This window comes from Phodopus roborovskii, unplaced genomic scaffold (genome assembly GCF_943737965.1).
Source record: "Phodopus roborovskii unplaced genomic scaffold, PHOROB, whole genome shotgun sequence".
Classification (NCBI taxonomy): Eukaryota; Metazoa; Chordata; class Mammalia; order Rodentia; family Cricetidae; genus Phodopus; species Phodopus roborovskii.
Genome location: NW_026125295.1, coordinates 16,297,930 through 16,310,843, shown reverse-complemented (window position 1 = coordinate 16,310,843; position 12,914 = coordinate 16,297,930). Strand labels below are relative to the sequence as shown.

Here is a 12,914-nt window from a genome sequence, read left to right as displayed (position 1 = left end):
CAAAGGTAGAAAATTCAAGCATTTCTGCTAAGAATATGTCACATGGAAAAGTTGGGCCTCAGAAGACATGAGCAATGGACACAGCAAGAAAAACAAATATAAAGGTGACTTTTTACAGGACACCAGGCAAGTTACAGTAACTATGTTATAACTGCAAATAACAGATGGGTTTGCAAAAGCTTGATTACTTCTTAATGAATTTTTAAAGACTTCCTTTAGTGCAGTTACAATTTTTCTACTACATGGTCTTTAGCAGCAATAACATGCTCTACCCTCCACATGTTAAATCGCCTCCTTGAAAGAATAGCAAACGGTGTGTTTAATATTAATTAAGCTAACATAGGAGTTTGAGACCTATTTGTATTTGCAAGAAATCTCTTTGCAAATAAAAATCCCTTTTCACAAATAAATGAGGGCATAGATGAGAACTTTTGTGACTTGCCAGCCCTAGAATATCTCCAATTTACATTACTCTATTTATAATATACTGGGGGGGGGACCCCACTTCATTCCATGAGTTGGGCACTACAATTTCTCAAGATAAACTACGTAGAGCGTCTTTTAGAGGCATCTATGCCATTGACTCATGTGTGTTACAAGATAAGACCCTTTTAAAATGTTGTACCCCATCCAAGGCAGGTTTTCTTGGAAGCCAATAGAAGCTAGACTTGAGGAAACCTTACTCACAAAAGTCCATTTCGAGGATAAACTCTAGCATGTTCTCACAGTCTTGCGTTTTGGTAAAAATTGCAGATTCTTTGAATTGCAATTGACTTTGGAGCACTGGTTTTGCTGGCTTTTCTCCACATCCTGTGCCGCATAAGTGATCACGGGTGTATTCTAGATCTGACTCAAAGGAGGGTGAGTGGGGGAAAGCATTTAGATAATGCTTGGATCTAGTGGCATATGTAAAACTGCTTCAGTGGCACATATGAACATGCTTTAGTGGCATATATAAATGTGCTTTAGTGATATGTATGAATGTATATGTGGTTTGTAGTCAGTGTGCATATGGTTAAGCTATTGCTAACTCCCCTGGTGGAGAAATGACAACTGGGAACTTTCTGACTACCTGAACGAAGTCACAGAGCCAGAAATGTTGCTGTAAATGTATCCAGGACCTGAAGGACATGAGCAGATCAGGAGAAAACAGAGCCAGAAGCTCATCTATGGTCCTTTCCAGACTTAATTTAAAAACAAACATAAATTAGCCATGTCCAGGGAATGTGTGCATCCCTCTTCTCTAGTTAAAGAATATCAGGAAATTTCTGTCAATAGAGGTAGTGATTAAAGACCCCAAACCCCCCAAAAGCAGGAACAAATCATTTTAGGATACGTCAAGTTAGTTTTTTTTTTTTTTAATACACTTTCATCCTCTACATTTTATGAATTTTGTGGGGTTTATCACTCAACTTTGTAATTATTGTGACTTGGTTTATTCTAAATAAATATTTATTTTTTATCATCTTTGATATTTTTGGCTTCTGGTGTTTAACTTTTTTTGTCAATTTCCAGGGCTAATGGTGGCAGACTGGATAGCAGCTGATAAGACATTATCAAGAATAGATTAGCATGTAAATCAGTAGGCTGATTATGTGCAACCTACAAAGGACCAAACAGAACTCAAAAGCACAGCAATGTCATACTTGCTTCCTCTGTGCTGGAATCTCCATCCTCTGCCTTCAGTGTTCCTGGATCTTGGCCCTTCTTCCTTGAAACAAATTAAATCACCAGTTCTCCTGGTCCTTCAACTTGCAAAGGAAAGACCATGGGGATTCTAAGCCTCCATAATCATATAGGATATACATCACAAGTACCCATAATAATAAATATAAGCATCTTGTTAGAAAATAAATGAGAGATAGATGATTGGTTATCTCCTATTTGTTATGTTTCCCTAGTAAACACTGATACAGATCTCAGACTTTCAAAAGTTTCTGAAAATTGAATTAGCTGCAAATATCTCTAAAATCTGGGTCACCACTCATATTCCTGATTAAAAAAAAAAAAAAAATAGGGAACATCTTCCCAACACAACAGCTACCACAGTTTTATTTCTAACCATTATTGTTTTTAAATTTTTATTTATTTTATATGTATTGATGTTTAGCTTGCGTGTGTGTGTGTGTGTGTGTGTGTGTGTGTGTGTGTGTGTGTGTGTGTACCATATGTGAGTTACATGTGGGTACTGGAAATGGCACCTGGGTCCTCTGGAAAAGCAGTTAGCACTTCAAACTGCTAAGCCACCTCTCCAGTCCTGTTATCCTTAATAAACTTAAGAAAATCTAATTGCAAGGGGGAAATGAAAGGAAGGCCAAGAGGAAGGAGAGAAAGGAACCAATCAGAGGCTGTGGCAGGAGGTGGATGGGGTGGGGGTCAGGAATCTGCCTCACATGGAGAGGCTTTGTCAACAAATTCGGAATCAAAATCTTATTAATCTTACTACCCCCACTTATGATCTACATACCTCTTTACCCACAAAGTGAGGATGACACTGCCCACTTTGCAGTGTTACGAGAACTAACTTGTGACAGGTATAAAGCACCTGGCCAAGTGCTCAGCACAGGTAAAGCATTTGATAAAAACTCAAGATTCCTTATTCTAAAATGTGCAATCTCATTATTTTCCCCCACACCATGCTTCTAGTAGGATATGCAAGCATATATATATATATATATATTTTCACAGCAAATTTTGAACAGTATGACATATGTAGGAAGTTCATTTCTTTTTCTGTCAAGTCCCAGCACAGAACTGTCTGTACAAGGTGTGAGAGTATGTCCTCTTCTGTTCTGTACTGAAGTTAGCAAAGTGTTGTGCACAAGCTGTTGAAGGAGTGGCATTGTGTAGCAAACCTCTATATTTGGGACCTTGAGCTATCCAATCAATGATGGCTATTGAGACACGGTGAGACTGTTAGGAGGAAGGGTCTTGTGAAAGAAAGGCCTCTGAGATCATGCCCTGAAAGGGGATATTCCAAAACACAATACCTCTTCCTCTCTGTTTCCCAGACACAATTAATTTGCCTAATGCTCCCACCATAGTGTCCTGCCTTGCCTCCCAAATGAGTGAACTAGCTATGGGCTGAAATCTTATCAGTATTTTACCACAATATCTGATGAACACACTTTAGGGAGCTTCATATACACACAAGGTTTTACAGTTGAGTTCCTATACTTCAGAGACAAAATAACAGCTCAGGCAGCCACCTACTTATTCTGTGTTTTGAAGGCAGCTGAGTACAGTAAACAAGGAAAATTCATAAGCAAATGATAGGACTGCTAATAGCTCAGAAGTCAGCCTGCAGTCCAGGTGTCTCTTAAGTAGATCTTCACAGCTGTGGTGATATGAACAATATGGATGGAGCAACCCTAGAAGCTTCCATTGAAAAGGAGAAAACTGATCCATGGGGTGGTGGAGCACGCCTTTAATCCCAGCTCTTGGGAGGTGGAAGCAGGTGGATCTCTGTGAGTTCGAGGCCAGCTTGGTCTACAGAATGAGTTCCAGGACAGGCTCCTAAGCCACAGAGAAACCCTGTCTCAAAAAAAGGAAGAAAGAAGGAAGGAAGCTGGCAATTTTTTTCACTTGCCCCCCCCAAAAGACAGGGTTTCTCTGTGTAGCTTTGTAGCCTTAGACTGAAGGGAACTATAACAGCTACAAACTGTGGATATAAGTATTCAGTATTAGGCTCAGGAAAGCTAGTCTTTGATACATGAGCTTTTCACCTGAGGTCTTTCTTTACTAGAGACAGTTCTATTTCCTCTCTTGCTGGAGGATTTTCGTTCTACCCAAATCTCCAAAGCCATTAGATTCTGTCTTCCTGGGTCTTAGACTTTGGAGCAACATTGCTCATTCTACAGACTTTTTACAACTAGATAAATATACAAAAACAAACAATTTTATCCATCTGTGTCTTTCTACTGCCCACTGATCTAGAATCTTAGAGGTAGAATGGGTCAAGTAAGTCATTCAGCATTCTCTTTGATGGTCAGAAACCATTGTTCCAGCAGTCTTCAAAGAGGGGCATGTAACCTGTGTTCTGTAAATGATAGTTCACTCCTTCCTCCTTCATTTGGTTTTACTATTGCATCACAACCCTTCCCTGCAATTCTACCCACCAGTCATGCTTAATTTTCTCTGCAACCTCTGAAATAGATCCCAAGCTTTCTTCACAAACTAGCCCTATGAATCTTACGAAACGCATAGACAAGCACAACGGAGAGCATTCACATCTGTCTCTTCTTCACAGTAGCCTAACAACAAGGACTCTTAAGCACTTCTGTCTCGGGGTAGAATTCATGACACCCATTTCCCCCATCCATTCATTTCCATCAACCTGTATTCAGTGCCCCACATCTGGCAGGCCCGTCTCTAATTGTCTGGGACCTACTGGTATTCAATGGCTCCACAGATAGATGGAATGGCTCAGGACAAAGAAGAATTACAAGTTTTCTTTGGAGCATTTATTAACTGTAGGACTGAGGTGGGAAACCTGCCCTGCCAGGGGCCTGGGAATAGAGCTCAGGTAAGACCATTTGCTCAGCAGGGAAAGCTGCTCACCCTGGGAGAATTAATGGGTAATGATTTGAAGGGAAAGTACTTGTTAACTAGAGTAGAAGTAACAAGTAGGGGGAAGTGGCAAGGAAACAGGGTAAGTAGTTAAGTAGGTGGGAGTACTGTAGGCACAGAGGGAGGCACCATCAGCAATGCCAAGCCAAATAAAGCCCTTTGTGACGGTGACAGGGAACTCCTTCCTTATCCCCAAAGCAAGTGAAAGCCACTGAAAGATCACAAGCAAGGGCCTGGGAGGCTCTTTGAAAGAGCCTGTCTCCAGTGGAAACTCGGGAGGCTATTCCATGTTCCATACAAGAAGTAATGATGGCCTAGGGGCTAAGGTTCTGGAAGAGAGAAAGACTGGCAGCCAGATATAAGATTGAAAGGACATGGCCACAATATAGAAACTGACTGAGGAAACACAACGTGCCTAGCTAAATGAAAGTTTGAATGGGTGGTGTCAATTCCCTAGGATCGGTGTGTGACAAAGGCAGATCATAAAGCTGGGTGATGGTGACTAAGAAGCCATCAATCTTTCTGCACCCTCTCAATTACAGCTTATCAGGGTGTTGGTAACTTTTTTTTCTTGCCTAAAAATACAGCATCCCCCCCCCTCCACATCAGTTAGGGGAATTGTGTAATTGCCACAATAAAATGGTTCCACTTTTAATGTCATATTTAATAGTCAGAAATATTAAAATGCCGCTTCATCTTATCACAGCAATTGAGTTCAATGTTACCTAAATAGAATTACACAAATTCCTACACAAGATTATTATAAAAATCTCTGCCTTATTTTAAAATTCCACACAGATAATCTTTTACTTCTACAACCAAACCATTAAATCTTGCTCTTCTCAAACAAATCACAAGGACACTGGCCACTTCCCAGCTCCCTTGGATGTCACTTAACTATGAACAACATTCCAGTATTTCATAATACATGCACTCACACACATACCTGCATACACACACACACATGCCTCCATGCACACACATACATGTTTGAATGCACACTCACACACACACTCACACAAGCAATATACATGCCTGCATGCACACACACTCACACATTCATACCTACATGAACACACACACACACATTTGCACTGACACATGCATACACACACGCCTGCATAGAAGCATGATCACAAACATACCAGATATATGCCAGAACTTTGTGTTGCTAAGTGAATATTCTGCCACTGTACTCCCAGCTCTCATGACTTCCTTTTCACATTTCTTACTTATTTTGTATGATTGTGTAAGTGTATGTGTACATACACAAACCTCAGTTCTTTTCTTCTTCATGTGAGTCTCAGACCAGTTAAACCATCTCACCAGCCCCGCCATGACTTAAAAACAAAGCAAACTAACAAAACCCCACACATTTGAAAAGTTTTGCTGTAATCTCACACTAGCCATTTACCCTAAGGAGCTAAAACCTCTTCACATTTCTTAGAACATGCTATAGTAGAATGTGCGTATTTTACCTAGGGAGGCTGAGCCTATATCAACAACCCCTTAAGCCTCATTGAGTATACTGAGCTCCAACATAGATTTCTTTGAGAAGGAGAATTAGAGTGCCCTCGGGTTTTAGAGTATTATTTGGGTCAGAGATAAAAGCCAAACTTTTTAAAGTTAGAAGTTGTTTGCTCTGTTTACTCGGTTAATATTAGATCCTTCTGGGGTCTTTGATGGAGTTGAAGACTATGTAGTTAGTTATAGCTGTAGTTTTCCTTAGAAGCTAAATTAGGTACTGATGGGGGATGTCCTACTGTGTGGTGTTAATATATTTCTCTTATTCATTGATGAAAAAAACACTGATTGCCCAGTATCCAGGCAGGAAGTATAGGTGGGCTATGAGACGAGGAGAATTCTGGGGAGAGGAAGGCAGAAAGGAACTGCCAGAGAGTCACCATGAAGCCACCAGGAAGGTAGGCATTCTCGGATAAGCCAAAACCATGTGGAAATAGTTAGATTAATAGAAATTAGAAATAGGTTAATAATTAAGAGAGATCTAGCCAATAAGAAGCCCGAGCCATCAGCCAAACCACTTATAATTAATATAAGCCTCTGTGTGTTTACTTGGGACTAAATGGCTGTGGGACCAGGCAGAACAGAAACTCTGTCTACAAGGTACAGAGCTTTGGACTCATCAATATTGAATAAATAATGGAGTGTTTTCTCCAAATATGCCAAATACAAATGGACTGGACATTAGGAATATAATTCTTAGCTGATAATTGTTCTTATTGTTTATAGTTCATTGTGTTAGAGTTAAAACTTCTCCTTTTTATATAGACAAAAGGGAGAGATGCTGTGGAATAATCTTTTTGCCCACTGTGAATATGTGTCACTCTGATTGGTTTAATAGCTAGGCAGGATTTTCAGGTCAGAGAGAATGTTGGGAAGAAGAAGGTCGAGAGGAGAGGAGACACAGAGCAATCAGCATGGACAGTACAAAATGAAGGTAATACAGCCATGAGGCAGAAAATTAATTAGTAGAAATGGGTTACTTTAAGTTATAAGAGCTAGTTAGAAACAAGCCTAAGCTATCAGTCAAGCTTTCAGAATTAGTAAGTCCCCATGTCATGGTTTGGGACCTGGCAGGAGGGACAGAAAAGTCCACCTGCAAGAGAGCAAGGGTCTGTTACCCCGACCATCTCAATTTCTTGTCCATTAAATAAGTCCGCCTGTGTTTTCTGCTCCCTCCTCTTATCATCTCTTTGCCGAGGATCAGCAGAAGGAGAAATGCAGGTTGATAAGGCTGTTGAAGGGAAGCATAAGCTCAAGGCCAACTTCAAAGGCAGGCTCTTCTCTGCCTCCGCCTGTGTCATTGTTACCACCGTTTGCTCTGAATATAGTAGCAACATCTAATACCGAAAGTAAAGAGACTACCTTAGGAAAGGGAGAGCTGTGTGCATTTCCCAGTCTAAGGACTCAGAGGGCATCTCCAGAAAGGCCAGTGTTAAGTAGAGGAGGAATTCTAAGCTAGAGAGAAGAGTGCATTTGGATGCACGGGGGAGTGGAAGCAGATGGTATGTCTGGGATACCACACCCCTGCTGGTACTTAAGAGTGAAGGCATTGGCATGCAGACATGGCATTCAATAACAGTGAATCATTTGGAAATGAGAGAGTTGTCTAACCTTTTAATCACCCCCCCATCTTCATTCAGGAGACCATCTCAGTCAGCCTCAAAGGCAGCTCTAAACATTTCTTCTTTGGTGGCAGGGGAGTGTCAACCCTAGGACCTTGTGCATGCTAAGTGTCTACCACTGAGTCATACTTCCAGCCCCCAACACCTCTGCTGAGAAGGCTGTTTTGATGTTTTGTTTTTGTTTTTTCACTATGTAACCTAGTCTGGACTCCAGTTAATAATCCTCCTACTTAAGCTTTCCAACAGGTGCGTTATGCCACTACACAGGTAACGCTGTCTGTCTACAGAATTTGCTTTGAATGTATTTAGTCTTCTAGTTACAGCAAATGTCATTGATTTTTTTCACTGATAGTAAGGATATGAATTTTTCCCCAAACAAATTTGCTAATGGGTGATTTAAATAATATGCACAGAAAATAGTAGTTAGTCATATACATAGCAATTGCAGTCAGAATAATGGCAGTGGTCTGAGGTTTTAGAATAGTGTCTAGGATGGTGATCCCCTATTATCACTGGGTTGTTATGAGAGGAATATGATGAAAAGGATAAAGTATAAAAATTCAGGCATTCCTATCTTCCTCTTTTTCTTCCTAGACATCCTGGAACTCGCTCTGTAGACCAGGCTGGCCTTGAACTCACAGATATCTGCCTGCCTCTGCCTCCTGAGTGCTGAGATAAAAGTTATGCACCACCACCACCACCTGTCTCCTGTCCCCCTTTCCATTTTCTAGCTGGGTGGCTTCCAGGACAATACTCATTCTCTTCACGTCTCTGTCCCCTTAGCTTTCTATTGCAGATCTGGTTTACAGGAATGTAAAGAATAGAGACAATGGGAAGGTCATTGTGGAGACATCATTAACTTTGTTTATAATTTTTCACTATGCTTTTCAAAGTAAAGCAGATGAACCCAATTTCTGCAATTCTGTTAGACTGCAGGTCCAAACAGCTGTAATTTGCTTTGGAAAGGAATCAAACAAAGCATTTTTTTTCTATTAACATATATAGGGAGTTAATAACGCAGCACAATGCTCCCTGCTATTCCCGGGCCAGCCAATATGGTTGTAAATTGGGGAGGTGACCACCTACCCAGTCCAAGTCTTATGTTCCCATACTGAGTACTCATTGTCTTCTGAAGGCACAATTTTGTAGCATTTTCAAAATAAACTTCAGCGGCTAGGTGTGGTGGTACATGACAGTAATCCCAGCACTTGGGAAGTAAAACCAGGAGGCATTCAAAGGCCAATACGGCTTGGCCAACCTGGGCTATATGAGACTCTATCTCAAAATACCAAATCATGCTCTGCCTGGGGAGATGGCTTAGTGGGAAATGCATTTGCTGTGCAAAGTTTGGGGAGCTGAATTCCGATGCCCAGAACCCATGTGAGAAGCTATGCTCCGCAACACACCCCTATAAAGCCAGCAGCGGGAGGCAGAGAAAGTCATCCTGAAGGCTTCCTGGCCAGCAATCTAGTCAAAACAGCCAGCTTCAGTTTCAGTAAGACTATCTCAGGAAATAACCACAACAACAGTAATAATAATATAGAGGAAACTAAGAAAAGATATCTTGCTCTCAGCCTCTAGCTTCCATGTCCATCCCATGACCACCCGCAGACAACACATGTGTATGTGTGTTTGTGCATACATCCCACACTTTTTTCAAATACACTCATGTACACACAGCACACAGAAAAAAATAACTTCACAAATATGTAAACAATGAAATAAGCTTCAAAAAAAAAAAAAAAAAGGTCACGGGAGTATTTAAGCAACATAGCTACCAATAGCCACCTCTCTACATACACAATACCAAGAAGCAGAAGAAATCAATGTCCTCGCACCCTGCCAGTGTCAACACACACCCCATCTGCCTCTGTCAGCCTTCCTTTCAACCACGCCGCCCTCCTTCCCCACAGAAGAAGCCTAGGACATCACTACTGAGGGTAGCCAAGTCTCTGGGTACCACCTCCAACTTTCCACTTCAAAATCAGTGCCCGCTGAGAGGAAACACAGAAATGGTTTTGGATGAGTGTGACAACACACCTGACTGACAGGAAAATGGGACTAGTCTAGTTCCCTTAATGCAGAGAGCCCAAATCTCTAGCACTTATTAAAATCATGTAAATCGGAGCCTGAAAACAGTTTCCTTACAAATCATAATATGTCCTTTTCCAAATGAGGCTTGAGCTTTGGAGAAAGGGGTCACTAGAGGGTTTTCTTCTGCTGTCCTCTGCTTCCGTTTCCAGGAAGTGTATTGCTAACTGGGTCATCTCCTACCACAGAGGAAAACATGTGCCAGAAAGACACAAGCAATCTCCTGACTAGTTCTGCTGTTCTAGTTAAAGCACTGTGCACAAAGGCTTATGGTTGTTCATCTTCAGTGTGGTGACAGATCTGTCCTTTACATTTATATTCCATTGCCATGCTTCTGAACAAACTACTGTATTTAAATGGGCCATACATTGTTATTTCTTCTCACAATATGGTACAGTTATAAAAGCAGTTTTTAGATATGTATAGTGTAAACAGCATAACGAACATATGTGTTTTTAAATGGAAATAACCTGACATTTTATAACAGATTTTAAAATGCTTATACACCCACATGCTGTTGGAAACTGAGCACTGAGAATTATTGTGCTCTATTCCCTACCTACCACATATGAAAAATTAGCTGCTATATCTAAATGATCTCATCAGCCCATTAATGATCTGATTATGGGCATGGAAATGTTCTTCACTTTGCAAATCCTGGTGATATTAACATAATCACAGAAATATGCAGGAAAATAAGTGTGTTTCTAGGGTATGCTATTTCATCTATCGAGCTGTGAACAGTTTCAAGAATTGTCTCTGAAACACTGAAAAAGTCATCAAAGCATCCAAGAGTAATAATGGAAGAAAGCAAGGTATGCGTTTTCCCCATTTGCTTCATCTCAGGATCCAAATGTTCCAGGTTCAAGTAAACCCTCCCAAGCCTGTCTGCTCCTCTGATTGGCAAATGTGAATAACAACAAGCTGGATCCGACCTGTATCTATGAAAGCAAGTAAACCAGCAGAGACACATATCCGAAGCAGTGAAAAGCCACACCCAGAAATAAGCACCAGTTATTTTTAAAGTTAGCACAAACAAAATAATACCTGTTCTTCAGCTCCTTGGTTTCTCAGCGTTGATAAATACTTCCTAATCGAGAGGAAAGGATACTTTTTGAAGTAAGAGAATCTAGATGGAGGCAACAAATTCTCCATAGTGAAGGAAGCTGGAGAGTCCTTGTCTGCCCCTCCCTGCCAGCAACCAAATGCAGTCAAAAAACTTGGCCTCCGATGCCTAGCGGTTGTTTGAAGCTCCAACACTTGCACCACAAACAACACAGGCTTCGTGGAGTTGTTCTTATATCTCTGTCTTCGGGTGAGAGTTCCTGGAGAAAGTAGATGGCTGAGTGTGGTTGATATCTAGAAGCCTCCAGAAACACAATGCCCAGGGGCCAGATCCTGGGGCTGGAGCCAGGAAGAAGTTCAGGGCTGGCCCACAGAATGTAAACAGCCCAGTGACAGAGATGTGACTGACTGTCCTATTTCAAGCAGCAGTTCTCTGTTGCAAGCTATGTTAATATTAGCTAGCTGGTGACTTTCCATACCCACAGACTCTCGTGAGGTTTAATTTTAATTCTTCAACAGTGTTTCTGCTTCTTCTTCTTCTTCTTTTTTTTTTTTCTTTTTTTCTTTTTGAGGGAGGACATGACATGCAGTTTTCCCAATTTCCCTTTAGAGTTCTTGTCATTACCAGCACACATTAACAACCACCTTCAACTTTGTCTCGGTTTAAAAGTCCATTCTTTCAGCCTTGAGAAGCACAGTTTTAGGGGATTCCTTTTCTGAAATGAAAACCATGCACACACACACACACACACACACACACACACACACACACACACACATTCAGAGGCATCATGGAGCTGGCCAGCTCTGAGGGCATTCAGTGTGCTCTGTGATGCATTATGCAGCATGCCAGTAACCAGATACTTTGCATTAATTGGACAATGGCTGCAAACTGATTCTTTTCTGAGTTAAAAGGCTTCTTGCCTTGAATCCTTATCGCAAATCCACAGGCTGAATTTGGAACCATTAAATTTCCTCAGGCTTTCTCCTGAGTGTTTGGGAGAGCATACTTCTAACTACTATAAAAGGGATTCACGCTTTCAATGGAGGAAAAGAGGGGGGAGTAGAAAAGACACAACAAGAGGTCTGTGGTCTTAAAGGATATGAAATTATAAATTTGAATGTTCATTTTCTTTGTCATCTATAGAGGTCACAGGGTTTGTAATCTAAGTCCTCAGAAGACCCCCCCAGTGTGTGTGTGTGTGTGTGTGTGTGTCTGTGTGTGTGTGTGTCTGTGTGTGTATGTGTGTGTGTGTCTGTTTGTGTGTGTGTCTGTGTGTGTGTCTGTTTGTGTGTGTGTCTGTGTGTGTGTCTGTGTGTGTCTGTGTATGTGTCTGTGTGTGTGTGTCTGTGTGTGTGTGTGTGTCTGTGTATGTGTCTGTGTGTGTCTGTGTCTGTGTGTGTGTCTGTTTGTGTGTGTGTGTCTGTGTGTGTGTGTGTCTGTGTGTGTGTGTGTGTCTGTGTCTGTGTGTGTCATGCTGGCCCATAAAGCCAGGGAATCAATATTCTGCTCTATTACTTTCTACCTTTTTCCCTTGAGACAGGGTCTCTCAGTGAACCTGGAGCTAACCGGGCCAGCCAGCACATCCCAGCCGTTCTCTCTAATGTGTTCTCCACAGGGATGTAGGTACAGGATATATAGCCATGCCATGCTCTTCATTCAGGGTTAGGGATTCCAACTCAGTTCCCCATTCCACCATAGCAAGTGCTTGCCCACTATCTCCCAACCCCCATTTTTGTTCTTTCCTTTTGTTAGCTGAGTTCATTGGTGAAAACAGAGCATTCACTTGGGGGCTGTCATGTAGGAACTAGGGTGGACGTCCATCAATAAGCATGTGACTCTGACATGTGCTCCAAGGTAAAAAAAAGAAGAAGAAGAAGAAGAAGAAGAAGAAGAAGAAGAAGAAGAAAGTCTCCCCTCCAGTGAGAGCAGGGGTTGGGAGGAAAAAGGGGCAGGCAGAGCTCACGTCACAGACTGAATTGTCCCCTAAGACAGCCTCTCTGGCACTCCTGGATGGGAACTTGCCTTCAGGGAGCACACCT

General features: G+C 41.5%; 1 protein-coding gene across 1 annotated transcript in view; it reads right to left on the bottom strand.

Annotated features, from left to right (window-relative positions):
* Atp2c1 (ATPase secretory pathway Ca2+ transporting 1) overlaps nucleotides 1-11,095 on the bottom strand; it is a 111,160-nt gene extending 100,065 nt beyond the window's left edge. The window contains exon 1 of the mRNA XM_051205736.1: nucleotides 10,854-11,095. Within this exon, the coding sequence (XP_051061693.1) occupies nucleotides 10,854-10,961 (108 nt within the window). The 5' untranslated portion in view covers nucleotides 10,962-11,095. The remainder of the gene's footprint in view (nucleotides 1-10,853) is intronic.
* Between the last annotated feature and the right edge of the window lie 1,819 nt (nucleotides 11,096-12,914).